Source organism: Triturus cristatus, chromosome 7 (assembly GCF_964204655.1).
Source record: "Triturus cristatus chromosome 7, aTriCri1.1, whole genome shotgun sequence".
NCBI lineage: Eukaryota > Metazoa > Chordata > Amphibia > Caudata > Salamandridae > Triturus > Triturus cristatus.
Genome location: NC_140590.1, coordinates 1,725,103,244 through 1,725,127,331, shown reverse-complemented (window position 1 = coordinate 1,725,127,331; position 24,088 = coordinate 1,725,103,244). Strand labels below are relative to the sequence as shown.

Here is a 24,088-nt window from a genome sequence, read left to right as displayed (position 1 = left end):
GGATGCTTTCTACTTCAGAGGCTGTTCCGTACCTACTGTACTCTTATTGCTTTTGTGTAGCAATGGATTTCTGTGATCTAAACATTTAGTATAAATATATGTACATAAACAGTCTATAGCTGCTCTGTGCTACTGAATATTGAGTGCTCTTAGGAGGGTATCTCTACTTGGATATTCTCCTTTATTCATCCTTTCCTAAAACTCTCTTTCCTCTCCACTCTTTTCCATTTCCTCAGAGATCTCCACTGGTCAGACCTTATTGCTTTCTCTCCTTCCTGCTCTCAATTCTCCTCTCTGCTCAGTTTTGTACCAATGCATCCTCTCTTCTCTCTCTTCTCATAGTACGTCCATTGTGGTTCTCCTCAAATTCTTCCAACTAGCTCTCTGCAGTACAGCGATAATGATGGTCCCACATTATCATTAAATATAACAAATGCATGTTGACTCCATTATTGAAATGTGTGTCTGTGTTCCTTAGGAGAGATGCACACATCTCAACCATTATTGTTATGGGCAATGTGCTGTTGTACCTCTCAAGTGAGTAGAGCTCTGACTTTACTACGGACTCCCAAGCATGGATAGCCCTCTCTCCTTTCATTGCAGCTCTTTAACTTTACTACCTCCCAACATAAAATGATCTATTCAAAGGAATGTACCATTACATTGTTTTATTCATCACTGATTTTGTGTCCACCTTTTCCCGCACTCTCTGTTCACTTCAGGACACTGTAGTGGCTCTCCATGCACTCGCAACTTATGGAGCTGTCACATACGTGAAGAACGGAGAAAGTTCAGTGACAGTAGCTCATGAAACCAAAGTCGAGAGCCAATTCCACGTAGATGATGGTAACCGGCTCCTGCTCCAGCGTGCCAAGCTTCTACATGTTCCCGGAGACTATACTGTGGAGGTGAAGGGAAATGGCTGCGTCTATACACAGGTGAGTCATTCCCCATTTGTGCAAAGGGAAGAGAGCAAAAACAAGCATGGGCACTCTGGGTAAAAGTCCTGGAACAACAATGCTCATTGCTACAATGTTGACACTTTGGTAGGGTAGGTTAGAATGCACACATTTGTACTTACTGTCATCATGACTCGACCTATACAGAACAGTGTTAGACAAGTAGCCACTCTTTCAAAAACAATTGTGTGTCCGATGCTCTCAATTTTTGACATAAAGATGGAGTGGATTTCAGCAAAACCAACTCATTTGCACCTAGCAGTGTCTATTCATGCTTTTTTTGAGGTGCATGTCTGAGTGCTGCTGCATGAAGCGAAAGAGGGAATTAATGAGTCGCAAGGCGGAAAGGAACAGGAACAAGACAGATGTTTGTGAAGACTTGTGTGAGGGTAGAGACGGTGATTGGGTGTTTGAAGAGGTAACCAGGGATGAAGTGAAAAGGAGTGGGATGAATAAGGGTATAGTTTGGTAAGATGATGATGTAAGAGTTGTGCGAATATTAATATTTTAAAAGTTCAGTATAAGAAGTCTAGAAGAAGAATATTGGTGCTGACTAGCATGGAAAATAACTTTGCTCCTTTTATTTTGCACTTTTAATAAGTGAAGCTGACTTGTTTAAGGCTTGCACTTGTTAATGTGTGCTTTACCCTGGGACTCTCAGTGCCCAGGGAAACAGGAAATGATTCAGTGAAAGGAGGTACACGAGACAACATTTTTCTCCTCAAAGAGTTGGGCAGTCAGAAAGATGCATGTGCCCAGATGATAAATTCCAGAGACAGGAGAGGCTCCACAAAGGGAAAATTTGCATAGAGCTGACGTACTCAAAGGAGGCTTGTTTCTGTAATTGTCTTGCAGTCCACCCTCCGATACAACATTCCTCATCCAAAGGGAGACGCTCCATTTGATCTGCATGTCTGGACCGTACCTGATATCTGTGACCAGAAGTCGCAGAAGACCTTTGAAGTCCATGTAAACATCAGGTAAGTTTGAGTTGGTTTGTCTCAGGGTAGGTTACAATTTGAACTACGCGGGAACACTCAGACTGTGGTCATCGTTCTCAAGGATTTTAATTCCATCACAAGGTCAGGGACAGTTTCTTAAGGGTTATCTCAGTTTACTAACAAAACTCATTGTGCTATGGTGCTTCAAGCTTTGAGTCCACTTTTCAGTTCGAGTACCTAATGGGTGTCATTGAGTCCACTTTGCAGTTTGAGGATCAGACTGGTGGTATTGAGCCCTCTTTGCAGTGCAGGAGACACGTGCTACTGAGTCCAGTTTGCAGTTTGAGGATCTGACAGGCGGTTTTGAGTCCACTGGGCAGATTGTAGCACTGACAGGTGAAATTGGGTCCACTTTGCAGCTTGAGGATCTGCCGGGGGATATTGAGTACTCTTTGCAGTTTATAGAGGTGACACTTATTATCAAGTCCAGGTTGCAGTTTGAGAAGCTGACAGATGGCATTGAGTCCTCTTTGCCCCTTTTGAGGGCCTTACTGGTGGAACTGAGTCCACCCTACACACTGCGAACCTGATAGGAGGTAGTGAGTCAACTTTGCAGTCTGATAAGGTGCCAAGTGGTGTTGAGTTCACTTTGAAGACTGCAATCTGATAGTTGATATTGGGTCCAGCCAGCAGCCTAACTACCTGGTAGGTGGCACTGAGTCCAATTTGTGGGCAGTAGACCTAACAAGTGGTACAGAGTCCATTTTACATTGTAAAGTTCTTACAACGGACATTGTGATCACTGTACAGTTTGAGGACCTGTCAGATGTTATTTAGTCACTTTGCAGCTTAAGATTATTACAGGTAGTATTGAGTCCACTTTGCAGTTTGAAAATCTGATAGGTGTTATTGAGTCCTTGTTGCAGCTTAAGGGCCTTACAGGTAGTATTGAGTTCACTTCTCAACCTGTGGACCTGACGTGGTATTGGGTCAGGTTTGCAGTTTAAGGCGCTGACAGGTGATACTGATTCCACTTTACAGCATGAAGACATGATAAGTGATACTGATGCAGCCTGTGGACCTGACAGGTGGTATTAAGTGCACTTTGCAGCCTGTAGACCTGTCAGGACGTATTGAGTGCACTTTACAGCCTGTTGACCTGTCCGGTGGTATTAGGTGCAGTTTGCAGCCTGTGGACCTCTCAGGTGGTATTGAGTGCCCCTTGCAGGCCATGGATCTGGCAGATGGTACTGGGCCCAGTTTGCAGTATAAGGCGCTGACAGGTGGTCCTGATTCCACTTTATAGCATGACAATGTGACTAGTGATACTGATGCAGCTTGAGGACCTTCCAGGTGGTTTCTCCACACAAGTCCATGTTGGAGCAAATGGGCGGTGCAGGTTAAAGAAGAGGATCATGAAAGCTGAACATTAACTCCTTCCTCCAGAGTTACATTCTAAGAACCTTTTTTACAATGGTGTGGAAATGGAAATCCTCCAATTTCTGAAGAAAATGCTAAATCCACAGAATTCATGAGCTGCATGCTCTCTACACTAGAGATAGTATGGAAGATGACATTTTTCTGTTAGATTTTCATAATAGCACATCATTAATATAGCCTTATAGCCTGCAATAACTGGATATACTGGCCATTACTGGCCGGAGTGGGACTTTATTGGCTCTTTTATGCTTCTACATAGGCTATAAGGCTATTACAACATTCAGCCCCATGAGGACAGAATGTCTTAAATAAAAATAAAGGCCGCCCGAGAGACAGAGTGGGTAGAAAAGCCCAAAGACCAAACTCTTTGTTTCAAAGCTGTTGCTGTGATTGGTAGGTAGGAAGGTAAATGTTTATTGCATAATTTAAATTAAATGCAATGCAATAAATAGTAAAAAGAAACATCCAAATAAATACAAATGATAATAAAGTCTCATCATTAATTAGATAAGAATTCATAAGTAAAACTTTAAAAAAAAGGGTAAAATATTTCTGCTCAGTCTTTAGATCTCCACCAGTTAAAAAAAATTGGTTGTGCACCCAATGAATTTGTTATAACTCCAAAAACAACAGTGCATAGCTGCATCTTTGAGTGCACTTTTGCCCAGGAACGGCTCCTCCATAATGGCGGAGGAGCGTCGCCCCACTCATCAAGCCAGTCAAAGAAAAATAAAATGATAATGAAACATTATCAGTGTATTTGTCTTTGACTGGATTTGACTTACGTGGAGGGCGGGGCCATGCTGGGCCACGACAGGCAGGTGGGGGCACTCAGAAGTGCGCATGTATGTTTGGCCGGCTGTCCTAGGCCGGCCAAACATACATGCACACTTCTATTTCTACGTACCTGCTGTGAACCCGGGTTCACAGCCGCATTGTAGAAATGCCTCAGGCTCACAGGCAGTCTGGGCAGCAGAGCAGGCTGCTCAGACCAATACAGATGCTGCTCTGCCAGCAGAGCAGTGTCTGGATTGGCTGAGCAGCTCTGCCTTCCCAGAGACTTCTGGGACAGCTCTGAGGTGGGAGCCGGCAGCCGGCAGCATTCAGAAGCTGTGGGGGAAAAGGTACTTCTGTTAAATTATTATTTTTCCAAAACTGTCGGCACCTCCTTCTCCCCTGCTTCTCAAAAGAGTGGTCTCAGATACTTGTTTCTGTAAAGAAGAACATAAAAGAAGGGTATGGTCTGTAGTTTCAAGGGATGTGGGGTGCAAAAGCAGCATTGTATGTTCTTGACCCCAGTCTTAATCCATGAATCTTCAAACTGCAAAAGTAGGTTGTTTAAGAGGCTAAAAATGTAAAAAGGCTTTTTTTGGCCACAAAATTAAGTTAGAGTCTAAATAAAATTTCCTTTTATTTGAGAATGTACCATGTGTGTAATGAAAGTGCTTATAGTTTTTTATGGCAGCTAAGTCACTCTCATACAGTACAATTTCCATGTACCTTTAAATTGACAGCTTCCTAGGCATCTTAGGAATCGCCGTTAGGTTTTTATTGCAGGCAGTTGATGGTTTCCTAATAAGCGCTCTAGCTCGGTTTCAGTGTCCGCCACTCTTGGATATATTTTTCAAATCTTCTTTAATGAGCCCATTTAGCCTGAACAGTGATGCATTATGAAAATCAAATAAATAATTAATTGCAATATATAGCTTAAAACCACATAACATAAGACCAAATTTTCGTCTAACTTAGTGAGAGCAAATTTTAGTCTAACCAAAACATGCTGGGTTGAAGATCTTAAATTGAATGTTTTCCAAATGGTACTTAAGGCCTCCATCATTTGTTTAATTAAAACTATTGCCCCATATAACAAAATTGGACACATTTTCATTGTTAGAACCGTTACTGTGCGGCCCATAGCTCCTCCTGCAAATAGATGTGCAAAGCATTCAATAATTCTAGCTGTTGGTGTCAGTCTGTTCATAATCCATTCTAAATGTGGCAACTATGTTAGTTTTAAATCCAAAGTTAGTTGTAGGTGTTCTGCCCTGAGGTCCCTGCTCAGTGTCAGGGGGGCGGGGTGGTTGGTCGCGCTAGCGGTGTCTGGTGCGCGGCGCTTAAATAAGGGACTGACTCCGTTTGTTGGTTGGGCGCGAACTGCCCGAGTTCGCCCGCCCCTTTATTTATATTGCCGCGCTCACGTCCGTCAACGCGAGCGCAAGTTACGCGCTTACGGACGCGCTCCAGCCGGAGGCTAGAGCGCTAACTGTAACAGTAGGTATAATGCTGTGAACATTCAACGATTACGGCGGAGCACAGGGCTATTTCTGTTAACTGATAAACAAACACAGTAATAGCTGTCAAAGGAGGCAGTGGTCAGTCCTTGGTTCTTCCTGGGCTGGGTCATGCTGTATTTCCTTGTTCAGCTGAGCCAGGGTGACCCAGGCACTGAGCAGAACCCCCCCCCCCCCCACTTCCTTGCAAGGCTCCAGATGAAACATGAGACACGGAAAGAGGACATGGGAAGGTTCCTATGTGCCCTGGTCCACAGCCTCTTCCTCCATGTGGAGTGCCACAGGGCGCTGCTTCATCTCCTATGCTCTTCAACATCTATGTAGTCCCCTTGGCCAAGCTCATTAGGGCGCATTGCTTCACTATCATCTCCTATGCTGATGATTCCCAGCTCATTGTGTCCGCTGGTGAAGAAGCAAATGACACAGCTATTAAGTTCCATAGCTGCATGTCAGAAATCATAAGATGGATGCGAGAAAATTTTCTCAAAATTAATACGGAGAAAACGGAGATAATAGAGTTTGGCGGGGGACACGTGTGGAATAACTCTTGGTGGCCGGCAGAGGCTGGCGAATGCCCCTGTCCCGTGCCTAAGGTTAGGAACTTGGGAGTGGTGTTTGACAATCAGCTCAACTTTTCTGCGCATGTCAGTAATCTTGCCTCTTCCTGCTCCTATCTAATCAGGATGTTGCGGAAGATCTTCCCTTTTATCAAACCTGATCTGCTCAGGAATGTGGTGGTGGCTCTAGTGCTGTCCCGAATGGACTACTGTAATGCACTACTATTAGGAATTAACAAGACCTTGATGAGGAGATTGTAGGTTCTGCAGAATGCGGCAGCCAGACTCTTGCTAGACGTCCCCAGAGATCAGTCTGTCGCTGAGGGAATCAAGGCACTGCACTGGCTTCCAGTCCAGCAGCGCATAGATTTTAAGGCTCTATGCCTAGTACACAAGGCTGTGTTTGAGGGGGGAGCTAAGGAGGTTCAGAAGCTTTTTACTCCCTACTCCCCGGGTCGGGCACTTAGGTCCTCTACTCGATGCCTTCTTAAGCTAAACCGTGTCAGGAAAGCCAGATGGGGCGGCAGGGCCTTTTCGTTTCATGCCGCCAGTCTCTGGAATAAGCTTCCTGGCCCTCTGAAACCAACAGACAGTCATCAAATTTTCAGAAAACTGTTAAAACCACAGCTTTTTGATGTGACCCGGTGTTAAGATGGGGCTGTTTCTCTCTACTTACCAGCGCCAAGACGCTTTGGCATTCGTTTGCGCTTAACAAATGGCTATCCTATCCTATCCTATACATCTTTCCCCTGTCCAATCCACACGTCCTGAAGGGACAGGGAACAGAGAGAGGCGGAGGCTGTGGATTAGAACATTTTAATGTTGAAAGCAGTGGGCCTGTACCATTGTTTATAGACTGCTATTGCTCCATTTTCTTTAAAGGAGCTCTCAACGTCCCATTATTCTAATATCGGAGGAGAGCTAGGTTCTGATTAACTTTTTCGAACATGCGCATGGCACCTGTGGCATTTTTCTATGGTAAGACCCATGAGTGCAGAAGAATTACGGTCTGACCTTCTGCTGGAATATATAGAGGATGAGGCCACTCTGCCACTGAGAGAGGCACCCTACTGGCACATCTTTCCAGACAGTGTGACCACTCTGTCCCTCTCTATGGTAGTGTGTCATACACACAGAATTAGAGAGGCATACCACTGGCATCTCTTTGTAGACAGTGTGGCCACTCTGTCCCTCTCTATGGTGGCACATCATAGACAAAGAATGAGAGAGGCGCCCCACTGGTATCATTTTGCACAGTGTGACCACTCTATTCCTCTCTAGGGAAGGATGACCAAAGAGGAGAGAGACATCCCTAGCACATCTTAGCAGAGCGTATGACCTCACTCTCTACCCCACGTATATTAAAATGTGTTTATATTTAGTTTTGTAATACACTGGATTATCTAACAACTGTAAATACACTAGAGGAGAGAAGCAATATCATACTGTGAAATCTAATGAACTAAAACTGAGGTTCAAGTGTTAGGGGCTTCAGTAGTCTTTTACAAAACATGACCAGTAAATTTACAAGTGTCAGTGATTGGATAGGATTCTGTCCAAAACAGTTCTTGATTATTTGCTGTCAGAGCAATAGACACGCCTCTTCTTTTACACTTTATGAGATGCCTGATCTGTCTGCTATGCTAATGATTTCCCTTCTGCAGTAAAACCCCTCTCACTTTCAATGTTCCTTCCAGTTACATCGGTAGACGTCCATCCTCAAATATGGCTGTTGTGGATGTGAAAATGCCCTCTGGCTTCATTCCTGTAAAGTCGACAGTGAAAAAGGTAACCTTTCAATACCAGTTTAATGTTCACTTTTTGTAATAATGGTTAGTAGAGTCATTTTTGGTTGTGAGTGCAACACCACTGTATTCCAACACATGAATGGATAGGGAGTCTTTTAAGTTGGCATCATTATCTGATGATGCCAGGGGCAGATACAGTGCTTGCATATCCACACACGTCTTGGAAAGGTGCTGCGTTATTATGCAAGGGTTCCTCTTTCTCTTTATGTTATCTGACCAACTTTCTAGTTCTTCCATGTTCCTGCATTTAAACCTGAAAGTTTCATTCACTATTATTAATTTGTGGTTCTTAATTTGATCATATAGCTTTGTATCCCCCTCTGTTACTAATCTAACATTCCTCAACCATTTGAGAATTGTGTTTATTTATTAGATACATTGGCATATTTGTTGGGCCTGAAATATTGCTGACAGCATCAGGGCACCTGAAGAGATGGCTGGGAAAGGACAGAGGGTACAGTAACTTTAATTAGAGTTCAGAGAGGTACGTTAGAGGTTGCGTGGAACGTTCTAAGGATTAACACCAGGACTTTAAATTGGTATCTTTCTCTGACTGAATGCCAATGGAGCACATTCAAAACGAGTAAACAGCACTCCAGCCAGTAACTTTTAGCTGCAAAATTCTAAGGTATTTGAAGTTTCTTGACAAGGGAAGAATTGATGATCTTGAGCGCAATTTAGGATCAAGACTGACTGGTTGATAATGTATATATCTTAATCACAAATGCGGTCCTTTGTTTTGCAAATCCACTTTAATATGAAGTTTCCATATAAAAAGATAGAATTGATGCATGACTCAGGGGAAATGGCACGCGCAAGTGCGGATCCAATTCTTTTTTTCAGGGGAAAATGTTGCATTACAAGATCACTTGAATGGGGCAGGATGTGCAGAAATTGATAAATTCCATAGTAGAACTGAATATCAAGAGTTTGGTTTTCACATAATTTAGGCAAAGTATTTTCTCATTCATCACTCTTAAGGATGAACGCCCTGAGAATACTAATATGGGTCCATTATAAAGGTAGTGCTTAAACCACTGTGTGGGGGTACCCTAACCTAGGATTTGCAACAGTGGTAATTGTAGTTGGATTTTTTATAGTGCTTACTGCCCTTGACAAGGCATTGAAGGGCTTTACGGTGAGTAGCCCTCTGCTCCAGAACACAAGGTTAGTGGTTAATCTAGTGGTTATAGTTTGTTATTGGAATTAGTCATGGGCTCGCACGAAAATAATTACATGTATTTACTCCAGTTTCTTTGTGATATATTAATTCCAGGTAGGTGTGATCATTAGAAGGACAATCTGGTTTCAGGTAAATTATTGGTGAGTTTGATAGGCTGGTGGTGATTAGTTAATGTCAGATTCCAGGGAGAGGGCTTTAAAAAGAATTGGTTATGATCTATGAAATGAAGCATCAGCCCGTTGCAGAATTATAATAAGAAGGATTGAGGCAGGCCAGTATGAGACTGACAGGAGGCTAGACTCAGAAATTGAAGGTATGCAGAGAAGGCAAGAAAAGGGTCTCTCTGAAGTAAGAAAGTAAGTTGAGTTACATTTCTCATGCAAGGTATTAGGAGAATAGTAGAAAAAGGCATGCTGAGATAGCAAGGAATCGGAAAATGTAAGCTGGAGAAAGAAACAACATTATACATAGTGGTCCATATCCGGGGCAGACAGATATGTGACCCCCTGAGTGTACACATCATTTAAATATTAAGAGCCCTAGTGGTAAGGACAAAGGGTGACAACAGAGTTGATTCATGACAGTTTCACTGAGTCAGAGAAGATGCCCTATGTGATGCTTAGATCTTCATGGAGTACCATAATGAGCTGGGCATCACACAGACTTAATAGCGTGCACAGTGGTTCTTCATGAGGAGCTTTTAAGAGGCAGTTAGCTGTGCAGGCACTAGCAGAGAAAGATACTTCAATATCTCGTCTTCAATTTATTAGTGTGTCACTTTCAATGTCACCGATTATGTATTTTTTTGCAATCGTTTTTGATTGCCTCTGTGCTCCATCATTGTTCTTGTTTTGCAAGTAAGATATGGATGATAATGTTTTTGTCATTTTTCAGATGTTGATGTCTTTTTTTTAACTGTGCTGTTATGCCTGTGCCTAAGATAGTATAAGCTGAATGGCTTTTACCCAAGTGTCACATCTTCCTTTAAAATGTATGCAATTTGAAAGTGGGCCTTGGGAATGGTGCAACATTTTGGGTCTTGCTCTATGCTTTCCTACGATACATGTGGGCACTGAAATATTATTTACAGACCACAGAACTTCAAAATCTGAATTTGAATGATGAGTTTCCCAGTTCATCTAAAGTGGAGATCTTGGCACACCATTCTGACTCCCAGATCCTCTGATTCTATTTATTCAAAAGTTGGGTGACATTAGAGAATAGTAACCAGTTACATTTAGCATATGATCAGTAATCAAATCCAATGTGCATAACCCAAAGTTAGTATTATAATTATAAGTACCTAAATAATGTCATAAGTCTGTGGTATGCCCTAAGCAGTCATGTTTTTTCTTGTTATGGATTTGGAGTTCATTTTTGTCACCAATTTTATTTCTGTACTGTTTTCTTCTAGCTGAACTCCTGGTCGGGCATTGGACGGACAGAGGTCCACCCTAACAATGCCATTATTTACCTGGAACATGTAAGTATTTTTCAGTTCTGGGACTTAAATGTGGGCAACCAAGAGTATTTATTCATATTTTACTGTCAAGAAGGCACGTGAGTAGATAGCCACCAAACCCTGTTTCCTTTATCTTTATGAATACAATTTTACAAAAGTATTGATGTAAACAACACACATGAAACCAGAAGAAAAACAAAATAGCAGTGTCGTGAGGCCCTGACAGGTGGTCCGCTGGGCCACCAGTTCAGCCATGGATATGGCTAAATTTCCTGGTGGAGAATCACTCACCATATTTAGTGATCCCTGCCTGCTTGCTAGGGATCTCTAAACCCATCAGTACAGCCACTGGCACGGTAGTTGCACTGAAGGCAGAGAACTTTGCTGAGCAGGTGTCATATTTGTTTTGACCATTCTAAAAAGTGGGGTTTTGTTTTTCAAAACAAATATAGCATTGGTCCAGATGTGCATGGAGATTTGTCTCTACAAATTGGGGCCATTAATAGATTTCCAACATGGCCGACTAAGGCACGGCAATCTAGTGACTGTATGCCCCCTAGGGTGGAGGGGAATTCCTAGCTGTTTTGAGTGCCACAGCCATATGAGGCACTGGTGTAAAAAACTCAACAGTTTCTTAACCTCTACATTGGTTGGTGAAGTACAAGTTTTTGCAGATGGAGCATCTGTCATTTTTTAGGTGGTTACAGGATGGTCACCAAACTCTAAGAAAAAGTCCTAACAGTTTGACTTGTTATTTTTATTTATTGTTCATGCACTCATTTGTCACTAGTACATTACTTTAGAAAACATAACACACTGGTCCTGTGCTTCTGTCCCCTCGATACAATTTATCATGGGTGGGTTCCATTTTAGACCACTGCTCAATTAGAATTCACCAAAACTTTATATTACAAGATGAATATTCCTTGAAATCTCATGCAAGAGTTATTACGGGCAAGAAAGAGTGAGCCACGGTGAGTCAGAGTAGTTTCAAATTCATTTAATTACAGAACATATGTAAGTGATAAAAACAGTGAATTCGGGCTTTATGAACATCGAGAACAGCGTAACTGGTAGCCTTTGCTTTACGAAATGAAAATGAAACAAACTGAATCCAAAAGCAAAGTGAAATTATGCTGGCCTCCATTTTGTCTTCTGTAGGTCTCCAATGCTACCATCTCCTTTCGGTTCTCAGTTGAGCAGGAGTTTGAAGTGAGACACAGGAAACCGGCTATGGTCACAGTAACTGATTACTATGAAACAGGTAGATTTTTGTATTATTTCACCGGCTTGGGCTTCAGGATGCCATTGATCTCCATTTGTGTGGGAAGCAAGATGCTGAATGCATCAGAAGCTTGATTTATACACATGACATCTAGCAGAAGGCTGAAGTATGTTGCTGGATACAGGGTTGGTTGACTTTTACAAACACAATGCTAGTTTACCAGTATGCAAGGCCCTTAGTCTGGAACCTTCTGAAGGTAGGTTGTGATTTTGTTTGAAAAATGTTTTAATTTCAAAGAAACTTCAAGCAAAGTTGCCAGTTGCATGCATGGGGCCTCATTTCCGTGAATCCCACTACTCACTGTGTGTTTGTCGTGTATGCAAGTCACAATATCCTGACAAGACTCTAGTTATGATCATCTGACACCCCATGGCTCATCATCACACATTAGGGATAGGTGGAGAGTTCTCCTGCTTGGGAGGGCTCCTCTGGAAAGTTGTGACTTCTCAAGTGCCCAGGAACCCAGGATCTGGAAAGGAGACCTCTTGATCTTCTATTAACATGAGTTTCTTTCTGTAATTATCCCTCCTTTGTTGCGCAATCATTAATATATAATAAGTACCTGTTAAGCGTTCATTGATGAACTGTGAAGTGAGTGGCAATTTTGTTTACTTGCTAAGGGGATCTTTACGGAAGATAACCTGAGAGGTGGGACATCTGAGAGGACTCAGATTGTTTCACAAACCAGTCACGCAATAAAGCTTCCAAATATCCAGCATTTCTGGACCTATGTGGGAAGGTAAGATGGCAGATCTCAAATGTATCTGCACTGACGTAACGCAAAATGATGACCCCCCCCCCCCCCAGCAGATTGTGAAGTGGGGCCAGAGTCTATGATATTTCAAAAATAGTAATTGGTCATGGGCTGAATTAGGTTCCCCTCAAAGGTTGGGAGGCCCTGGCAGGTTAATTGCCTACCTACGCTACAAGTGATGCACTACCCTACTGCTTTAAAGGACTGTTGGATCCCCCTGTGTTTTGATAAAGCACTCTGACCTAAAAGGTGCCACCTCAAAAAATTCATTCTTTTGTGTTAAGGCTCATTTTCTGCATTCTGGTAGAATAAATCAGAGTCACTATCCAATAGAATCGAAAAAATATGACATTATTTGCTATCTAGTGGTAAAATGTGTGAGCCCACCAAAGGTGAATGGAATGTGGGATACATAACTCTATAACGTTCATATTATTTACATGCTAAAACAGATAATATACTATCCACCCATTAGCAGTAGAAATTGATAGATCTGAATCGTGTTTGTTGCAATTCTAAGGTGTTTAGAAGTAGTGCGTGTGATTATTAAATCTATTGCTGAAACGTTCTTTTGTACAGATGACCAACTTGCTGAAGCTGAGACAAAACAATGCTTCTTTGTTAAATTATATGACCTCTCTTTGTTTGCTCAATCTTTCAGATGAGTTTGCTGTGGAGGATTACAGCGCCCCCTGCAGTACAGGTATGCAATTGGGTAAAGCCTGAAATAGGTCATGGGAGCATGATGCTCTGGTTAGGTGTATATTACTTTGATGATGCCGCAGAATTGTTTAATTGAGAGGTCTTTAAACTGTGGGATGGGAAACACTTAAGGGCTTGGAAGAAATGCTCAGGGTGTCCACAGTTCTAGCAAAAGTGAGAAAGGAAGCTGACTCAAAATGTGCCTATGAAAGGGGCTTTAGTCTTGTAATAAATGTAAAAACCTCGTGCATACTAATGTGGAGGTGAAGAGATTTCTAGATGTTGGAGTCATGAGAGGGCAATGTTCTTCTACTAAAACTTATGTATCTGACAGGTCTGATGACAAGTCTATTCTGAAAGGCCACCCCCAGGACATCTGGCTGATTGATGATTGTAGATCTTGGTTAGCAGGCTTGGATTCCTCATAGGAAGGGTTTTGTGATCAGGTCCCAGGTCCAGAATCAAGTTTGTGGTTTTGTTTAGTCGGAACAAGTGAAGGGCATGAAGTGCAGTTGTGATATGATCATAGTGGCAGAGTCTCAGGATTAGGCATGCTACAAGACTCATGGCACCCTGCAGTCTGTTTTCACTCATAAACAGAAGTAGATGGCACTTACAAACTTCCAAAAATATTAAAATATCTCACAAACAGGACCATAATCTCTATAAAATAGGTCACCCTTCTTTACATGCTTGTCTTTTCTCTAGATCATGTGAAGGAGACCCACCACTGATGCTATGTATTTAATGAGGGAGATCAACAATTGGAACACCTGACAACTGCATGAGATGCTGGCAATACAACCACACCCCCACGGGGTGAAGAAACACTTTCAGGAGCTCAATAAATCTCTAACAAAAAAGCAATATGTTCTGCTGCTGAGATCTTTACAGACATGTTTTCTTTGTATTTTTATTGCAATTATGCCCCTTTCCCACCCTCACTTCAGTTGTAATTTGGTGGGTGAATAATTTTTGTGCATTCGACTGAATAAATACCTAGTTGTTTTACCTAAATAAGTGGTAAAAACAGTGTCAATGATTTTACCTTAATATTATTGATGTTCAGTGCATTTACAAAGTGTCACCTAAAACCAGAAATGAAGATATGAAATGGTATTTGGATTATGAATAACTAATATTGGTAATGTGCCATGAATAATTGCATTGATCTTGATTGTCTGTCAGTACGAGTAGTGAACGCATAAAGAGTTAGCTGGTCCTCTGCCGTCAATGTTGGTAGACACATCACCAGGTACATTAATTATTTTCCTCTTCCATTATTATTGAACAGATGAAGAGTTAGACGGTCATGATTCTCAGCCACTGATGTTGGTAGGGACATTAATGGGTAGATTGATCTTTGTACTCTGCCATTGTTAGTGAAGAGTTTGTTCTGTCACTGTTAGCTGCCATTAATGGTGCTACAGAGTTGACGAGTGAGATGGATCATGGTTCTCTTTGGTTGACATTGGTAAAGAGATTAATAGTTAGATGGACCATGATCCTCTGCCATTGATGTTGTAAAGAAAAGAACAGTCAGATGAGTTATTGGTCTTTGTCACTGGTAGTGAAGAGAGATGAGGAGTTAAATCCAATGAGTTTGCCTGCTGTTGATGTTGGTAAAGGCATGGGTCAAGATGGATAAAACGAAATTAGGAGTTACATGGGTCATGATTTTTTGCCATTGATTGTTGCGAAGAGAAGAAGAGTTTGATGTCTCATTGTTCCCTGTCATTAGCATTAAATAGATGAAGAATTGGGCGCTTGTTTAGAGTTTGGTAGATTCTGGCCAAAAAGTGGAGAAGTGCTCCTCCAAACTCAGGTTCCTCCACTCCCTTTAGAGTTCTGGGAACTACCATGTTGCCAACAGTAGAGCTGGTATAGTCTCTGCTAGTGGAAGCCTTTGACTGACAGTCTGTTCGATATTTGGCGTTCAGTCATGGTAACTCAGACAATCTCCCTCATTACCTCTAACTTACATTTTTATTCTTGTTCTGGACTGCCATGGAAAGCATGCCCCCTCCTCCGACAAGCTGAGAAAAACATTCCCTGTCAGGGTTATGATTCTTTTGTTTGGGCATGTTGAACCTAGATCTCACACAACAAAGATTCAGCACCTTCTGCGGAGCCCCATGGTAGTTGTTGTGCTGAAGGCACAGAGGGCTCTAAACAATATGGTGGGATGTATTCTAACAGAGCAACTGAGTATTTCCCGCCTCTAATTTGGGGGAGCAGTATAGAGCCTACCAAACCTTAAATATACCCCTTAGATGCATCATTGTTCTCTACCATTAATGGTGGTGAAGGTGTAAAGAATTATATCAGTTGTGAAATTCTGTTTGTTGGTGGTAAAGAGATAAAGAGTTAGTTGAGTCATGTTGTCTGCCATTGATGGTTTTCAAGATGTGCTTAGTTTTGAGGTATGAGCCCTGTATAGATTCCTCTGCTGTATATAATTGCACAATCTAGAAGTTAGGCTGAATAAAGATATCGAGTTTGACAGATCCCCACCCACAACTGTGTATCTATGAATCTTGAAAAAGGACCATGAGGAAATGTTCCATGTCAGGGTTGGTAAAGACCATTGGCTTTCCTTTCCCACTGAAGTACATGGCCCATAAGTTCAGTACAAAGTAAATAACATCAAAAGAACTTTGAAATGCCTGGAGCCAACATGAGCTCTCCAACTGTGGTTCTCACAACTTGTGGTGATTTTGCAGGTCAAATGTCCAAGCACCAAATAACATATTCTTGAGGGTGGGCTCAATATGCCAACTCTGCCATGTTGAACTCACAATGTGTCCCTGAATATCATATAAACTGTCCATCTACAACTAGCCAAAATAAACAACACCATTTTTCTGGAACTCACGAGAACAGCCACAAGGAGTTGTGACTCTCTAAAGTTGAAAGCATTTGTCCACTGGTGTAGGGAGGAGGCCTTATCATCCACACAATGTAGCCAAAATATTCACAAAGCTGATACAGAATTCGCATAAAAGGTACCTGTCTGTTACTTCTCCGTCAGAGTGCACCAGTCACTTTTGTTTCATTTCAGGAAGTCCTGTGCACCACATTCTGTTATGTAAATATAACTTGCACATGTTTTAACAAAGCCTTAAAAGGAGATCTTCAGCAATATAACAGCCTGTAACCTTGTGGGTTTTTAATGCATGCTGCCTAATCCCTTGTGCAAATGTTACATAAAACACAATTTCCAGAAAGTCCTCTTAGCCATGGCAGCCATTAGTCTAGCCATATGGAGTCCATATAATTTTTTACTGAATCAAGATGGGGGTAAAGTCGCCTTTCTCCTTCTTTCTTTAAATATTAATGTGATACTGAATAAACAAGACCATTGTGCTGCGCAACATGCACGGGGATAAACGACTAAATACTTTAGATAGCTACTGGTCAATTGGATATCAAAGCCATAAGAATACAAAAAATGAAGTGCCTTTTTATAGCCAATGAATGCTGTCATGGGAAAAAGCCTAATGAATAGAAAGTGTAACAAACAGCGGCGACTCGTCCATAGGGGCAAATGAGCATTACCCCTCCACCTAGGAGCTGCCACCCAATGCCTGATTGAAAGTGGAGAACAAGGGAACCCTACTCACTACGGAACCAGGGTGACTGATTATAACAAGAAAACAATGGTTCCTGTGGAATAGTTTATATATGTATCTAAATATACTGGTGCGTAATCGAGATAGAAGGGTTATACTGATGTCTGAGAAAAGGGGACCAAAATCACCAAAGGTTTTGTTTAACACATATGTATGTATTATTCACATAATATACAAAAACTATACAAAAAAGGAAGTCAGTCGTGCAAAGTGTCCCAAGTGTTACATGAACCTAACAGTTGAGTGACATAGTGTGACAATATTTACAAGGTTTCCTATAGGTCTCATCAGGATCTATAGGTCCTGATGAGACCCCACATTCTAGAGAGGGTCGAAACGCCATCGACAGTATTGATGAAAGCGAACCACTGACACAGCACTTATTACTGTATAGAGTTGCTGCATACTTTGTGAAAACTTCAGAAATGGTCGTTTTCGGTAGAAAAAATCATTGAAACCTTGTAAATATTGTCACACTATGTCACTCAACTGTTAGGTTCATGTAACACTTGGGACACTTTGCACGACTGCCTTCCTTTTTTGTATAGTTTTTGTATATTATGTGAATAACACATACATATGTGTTCAACAAAACCTTTGGTGTTTTTTGTCCCTTTTTCTCTGACATCAGTATAACCCTTCAATTGCGATTGCGCACCAGTATATTTAGATACATATATACACTATTCCACAGGAACCATTGTTTTCTTGTTATACCCAATGCCTGATGGCTGTACTGCACTGCTGTTTTCTTCAATGTTGTTCTCCTCAGCAAAATCATTTGTAAAATGTTATGTGGCCACGGCCAGTGCCGCAATTTTATTGTTGCATACTGCAGGAGGTGTGGCCTCCTCTCATAATGTCTTTTATAGATCAAAGGGCTGCAGTAAAATAAAGTGCACAAGTCAGGCTGGCCAACTGCTCAAGTGAGTCCAATCTGACATGTGCACTTTAAAAGCCTGTGATACTGCACTGTGTTAGAGAGCCTGGGTGACAGAGACGGCAGGTCTCTGTTCTCTGTTGGAGCTCCTGGTTGCCCTGCTCATGCCAATCCCAACACTGCTTTCATACACCTTAATTAAATTCCAATACTCAAATATTTTAGAGAGGAGCGTTGGAATTGGCTGCGGTGGGCTGATGTAAGCAAACTCACCAAACTAAAAACATGTGAATCTTGGAGCTCTGAGAAGAGGAATTTCCAGAGCCAAACTGACATCAACGCAGCATGGGCAATGGCATCACAGGTGGACCCGGGTGAACAGAGCAGTTGTGCAAGATTGACTGCAGATGCATGGAGCCATTTTGGAATCTTCTTAACTAGATGAAAGGTAACAATGATAAACAGACCGACACTGTGTAGCCGCTGTATCAAAAGTCATAATCTGGTTGACTTTGACATATTTTGCAGTTTGTTTCTTTCCGTCTTGCATTTGATAATTACAGATGCTTGTCTGTTACCATGGCTCAGTAGGCCTCATTTAGGGGCAGATTTATGAGCCCCTTGCGCCACTTTTGCGTCACTTTTCCCATGTTAAAAGTGACGCAAAAGTGGCGCAAGGGGCTCATAAATCTGCCCCTTAGTATTTAATCAATCCAGGTTTGTCGAGGACCCCCTTGTTGACCTTAAAGCCAAGAAGGCAGCTATCAATGAATTAAAGAATTGAGACATCATAGCCCTGAAAGAAACTTGGGCTCTCCACTTGTATTCCTCGCCCAATTTTATAGAAGCACCTGCAGCAGCCTCACGGACAGGGGGCGACACATCCAGAGGGGTGTCAATTTATATGAAAAAAGATCTGGCAGCAACTGCCATGGTACTCCGCACAGGGAATGGTGACTACATCTTTCACAAAGTTTCACTGGCGAAGACCGGTAAGATAAGGCTCGGGCTCATCCTTATCTTAGCATGAATCTATCTTCAACCTGCAAAAACAAGAAGAGAGGCAACTATGGTCTCACTGATTCCTACTATGAAAGACCTGTCATCTTTACAACCGGACTATATGTGGGTCATGATGGGAGACTTTAATGTGAACCTTATGTCTACGGAGTTGACTAGCCAATTTATGCCCTGGATGATCAAATATGGGACATACACCAATCAACAAGCAATTTCAAAGATCTGATAAATAGGGCAACATCTCGGGCTCCCTTCTAAGCCAACTAGGCCTACGCTCAATGAACAGCACATATTCACCACTTGCAGCCTACACGCATCCCTCCTGCTTCAGGATGGCCACCCTCGAGTATATCTGGGTGTCCCTGGCCCATTTCCAGTACAAGTTCGATGTGTCCCCCTCCTTGGCCAGCAACCACGCAATCCTCACCAGCGAAGTCCATGCTCCACAGCCCACCTGCCCTAAAACAAGACCGCTTGGCAACCAAGAAAAGCTTGAGTCCCCTAGGAAAATAAAGAGGTCTATTGGAAATCACGACAGGCATGGGGCATTTGTGGACCGCTTCCTGGACACGACCCAGGGAGCAAGCGGAGAATCCACTAAAGCAAGCATCTGGGAGACCCTAGCTGACCATCTAAGGAATCCTCTAGTCAACTTGGAAGAACTAGAACATGCCAAGTCTTCCTCCAAAACCAGTACTGCAGCCAATACAAAACATCAAATAGCAACCTTAAAACAAAACTTAAACAAAGTCTTGTGGAAGCTCAGTAGAGATAAGGGGACCAATAAACGGCTGTGAACCCAAGACGCCACAATACGCCTAGAATGCAGAAAAGCCTTTTATGCCCAAAGGAAGGAAGAGGGAGCACAGAGTTGGGTTGACTCCCAGGAGGTAATAAAATCCAGGGATCAGAGGAAATTCTGGCAATGGATCTACAAATGTTGCAACTCAAATCACTAGGCGACTGTTACCAGCATTGCCCCCAAGGAATGGGAATCCTACATCAAAGATCTCTACGTTGATCTCCCAGCAGACCACGGCTCGCTCAAGCCACCTCTGAAGGGTCTAAATGACTTATGGTGCGGCCTGGCCCGACCTCTTAGATATGTGAGCAATAAGCCCGGCTCAAGTAGCATCAGTCATCAAGTCAATGTGAGCAAGTGGTGCTTCTGGTCCAAGTGGCATCCTGGTCGCGGTATACAAATGGGCCTGCTCCCGAAGGGCCTCAATAATGGTGATTTATTCCAGGAATATCAATCAGGGTAAAAATCCCTGAAAGAATGAGGGGCTCACTTGTGTTTCCTGTCCTTAAGAAAGTCTTGCGATTATTTCCTGGAAAGTATCGACTGATCACACTCCTCGACACTGAAGGGAGGAGCTATGCTAGCATAATAATCAGCAAATCCAGGCCTGGGCACAAGAAAAGAAGCTCACTCAAAGTGGGTTTCAAAAGGGCTGCTACATTGGAGACAATCTCATCTGTACCTCTCACCTGATAGAAGCCACAATGGCAGCCATAATGGCAGCCAAGGGTAGGGCCCTTCCCGCCGGAATCATCAATTTTCAAACAGCATTCAACAGTGTATTGTGACAAAAGGTTTGGGTAAAACTCAACACTTGGGGCATCCCTCAAACTTTATTGAAAGCCATAGCTACCGTTTGCTCTGACACCTAGATAAAGATAAGAGTTAGCGCCAGATGGGCTACTACGGGCAATATCTGGACAAACAAAGGCTTGAAACAGGGATGCATACTGGCACCACTCTCATTCAATCTGTACTTAGCTGACCACCTAGGCCACCCGGCAGCAGTGAGGGCATTGCCAACTAAAATGGCTGGTCTCAAAATTCAATCACTCCAGTATGTTGATGACAGAATCTTTTTGGACCAGGTGCCTATTGGCCTCCAGAGGCTCTTCAATGTGCTCACCGTTCACTGTAAGGCCAGTCACCTAAAAGGGAAGGTAATGATAATTCCCCCCAAACTGGTAAAAAGGGGGTCATGGTCCATCGAGGGTAAGGAAATTGAGGTGGTGGATACCTACAAATATCTGTGGTTTCAGCTGGACCACAGAGACTGTTTGGCATGAGACACATCAATGCCCAAAATGGGCAGCAAACTCCTTAGAATGGTATTTTCGTAAAGTGGGAAAATCAATGAAGAATCCAGATTTATCCTCTCTTCTGAAGGTGATAGAAGGCAAACTACTCCACACCATTGCCTACAGGCCATTGGGATTCCGAGATAAAATGACCAATTGGTTGGACACAGCACAGTCTTCTTGCTACCGAAGCATATTGTTGCTTCCTAATTGCACTTCACATGCTCAAATCCAACAAGAGTTTGGGTTAGCCTGGCAGCACCGGATATTAAAAGTCATTTTCCTAGCCTATAGTCTGAAAGCCAAGCAGGGGAAAGTCTGCATGTTAAAACACTTTATTTGGAAACTGATATGCCCCCCGCAACAAACTGGCACAAGTACCTAAATCATGCCTTGGAGGCCCTAGAAGCATGTGCATTACAATACAATACAAACTTTATTGTTTCAGTTAATAAAAACCATAACGATCTTCCAAAGATAAGTAATTCCCAAATTATCAAATGGTTTAAAGTTCAATTCATGTCAAAGTGGACAATATTGCTCTCCATTTCTATCTCAAAATAAAGTACATTAATTCAGTTCAAAACCAATCTGTGAGTCACTGTCATACCTGGGAGATTAATAAAAATGTATGTATTCATCCAGAACATATTAATATATCAATAAAACAATCTTCTGTATTACTATCACTTTCAGTCCCGATATAAATTGCATTGATGCTGTTAAAAAATAACCAGTCTGTACATTTCTTTTATACCCGAGGGGGTAAATGTTAGATCAACTTCGTCCTCCACGGAATGGGTCTTAGCAATCGAGGGGCAGATTTACAACTTCTGGCGCATCTCTGCAAATCAGCAGGGATGCGTCAGAACAGATGCGTCACGTAATCCCCCCCCTGCGCCACCACAGATGCGTCGCATTTACAATGCGGCGCACCATGGTGCAAGGAGGGGAAGATGCGTGACGCATCTTGTGGCGTACGGGCCGCGCATTGCTGGAGTCGCGTTGCACGCGCGACAGGGGCCGCCCATACTTCACGGGGTGCGTCATTCCTTATGCCTGCTTCAAGCAGGCGTAAGGATTTGACACAGCAGCGTCGTAAAACTGACTCAGTGAAATCTTGGCGATTTCACTGCGTCAGTTTTACGTGGCTTTGCTGCGAGGGAACGCCCACCCTGTGACAGAACGCCCACATGAAACCTGATACAGGGTTCATGTGGTGCAGGGCTTTACAACGTGACGCATCTGCCTAGATGCGTCACGTTGTAAATAAGTCGCAACGTGGCGCATGGTTTACGCCGCCGCTGCGTCACAAAAGTGACTCAATGGTGGCTTAAAAGTGTTGCAAGGGGCTTGTAAATCTGCCCCCAAGAGTGTCCATAATTGCTATTTCATCAATACATCGAAGGCACATTTTTCTTTGGTCTAAATTAACTTTTTTTTTATAAATTATCTAAAATTCCAACATCTTACAATTCAGTTGGGGATCAACTGGGTCCATGCTTTTAATTATTGCCGGTCTACACGACCGAATGACCCTATCATTAAAGGCTTTTTTTTAATAACAATGCCCAAATTGTTTTTAAAGAGGGGCATAAGCAGATCAGATGTATAAAATCTTGCTTCACTGCACCACATAGGTTACATGTCACCGGACCATTATACTTCCATACTGTCAGATCAGCTAAACTTGGTAAAGCCCCAAACCTTGTGGCCATGAGTTTTCGTTTCAAATGAAGTGCGTATGTTGTGTGTAGATATTCTGCCGGGCGAGCTGTCGTATAAGAATGCAGGACCATCCAGGCATGAGTCCTCTTAGCTAGTTTGGTTTTGTTTCCAACTAGTGAGTAGGATTTGGCCATTTTGTTTATCACCCTACAGAAGACAGAAAAAGAGGGGTTCTGTGCCCAGAGTTCTGTTGTATTTGCTTCCTCCAATGCTGTTTTCAAGAATTTGCCATAACTTGAATGTGGATCTTCTTCCTGGGCCTGCCACAAGGCATCATGTAAGTCATAGGCCCGATTTACCCAGATTTTATACCAGCTTTTGATAGCAGCACATTTTCTCCCAATATCTTGTTGTCTGAGACTAAATTCCAATCTCACATGTACGCTTTTGTCCGTAGATTATCTAAACATTTTGCATCTTTACCATTTAGAGCGATACTTGCATATGCCACTGTCTGCAGTAATATCGCGCCCATAACTGCAAGCAGAGGCTTGAAAGATGGTTCCCTTAGCTTTTTTGCAAGGTCACAGAGTGCATAGATTAGAACATTTCCTTTTTTCTCGAGACATTGTTTATGAAATTGAAAGTTGAGTCAGTCATCTATATACATCTCCGGATATTTGTAGTTGTTGACTGCCCTAGAGCTGTTTCTCCCAGTTTAATAGGGTGTTGATGTCGATGCCTGTTCCCTTTAGACATGGTTTTTGTTTTGTGATGTTGATTTCCAAGGTATTATCTTTGGCAAATGTTGATAACTCATTTAGCGATCTTTGTAACCCAACTCTTGTTTGGCTGAGCAAGACTATGTCATCAGCATAGGAATTGAACCCAGGAGTGGTGGGTGAGAATTTACTTGATTTATTCTTGGTGAATGGTCTGCCATAAAGAGTTTGAATAAGTGAGGTGCCAATACACAGCCTTGCTTTACACCTATCTCTGTCTGTATTTCCCTCCACAATCTCATGCCCTTTGCCTTTTTTACTCAGATCCAGGTGCTCGTATACAATTGTATTATGGCATATAATATTGTTTCAGGAAGGCACCAGTTCTTTAATTTGCTCCACAGCAGCCCCGATCTACACATACAAATGTTACTTTAAAATCAATAAAACAAAGTTTTAACTTTCTCTGCAAACACTTATACTTGTCTGCTATTAATGCCAAGGCTAGTATGTTGGCTGTTGTTGCAAAGCATTTGCTGAATCCTGTTTGGTTGAAAGGGATCAACTTATTATTGTTAGACCATTCCACCAGGTCCTCCAGGATTAGTGATGCGTAGTATTTGGCTTCCACATCCATAAGAGCTATTAGCCTATAATTTCCGGATCTGACCTATCAACACCCCT

The 24,088-nt window shown here is 42.4% G+C and overlaps 1 protein-coding gene across 1 annotated transcript in view; it reads left to right on the top strand.

Annotated features, from left to right (window-relative positions):
- The window catches only part of LOC146812902 (alpha-2-macroglobulin-like), a 237,564-nt gene extending 223,166 nt beyond the window's left edge, over positions 1-14,398 (top strand). Inside the window, exons 30-36 of the mRNA XM_085619972.1 lie at positions 723-938; positions 1,815-1,939; positions 7,886-7,976; positions 10,594-10,662; positions 11,803-11,905; positions 13,342-13,383; positions 14,091-14,398. Of these exons, the coding sequence (XP_085476098.1) occupies positions 723-938; positions 1,815-1,939; positions 7,886-7,976; positions 10,594-10,662; positions 11,803-11,905; positions 13,342-13,383; positions 14,091-14,116 (672 nt within the window). The 3' untranslated portion in view covers positions 14,117-14,398. The remainder of the gene's footprint in view (positions 1-722; positions 939-1,814; positions 1,940-7,885; positions 7,977-10,593; positions 10,663-11,802; positions 11,906-13,341; positions 13,384-14,090) is intronic.
- Positions 14,399-24,088: the final 9,690 nt, after the last annotated feature.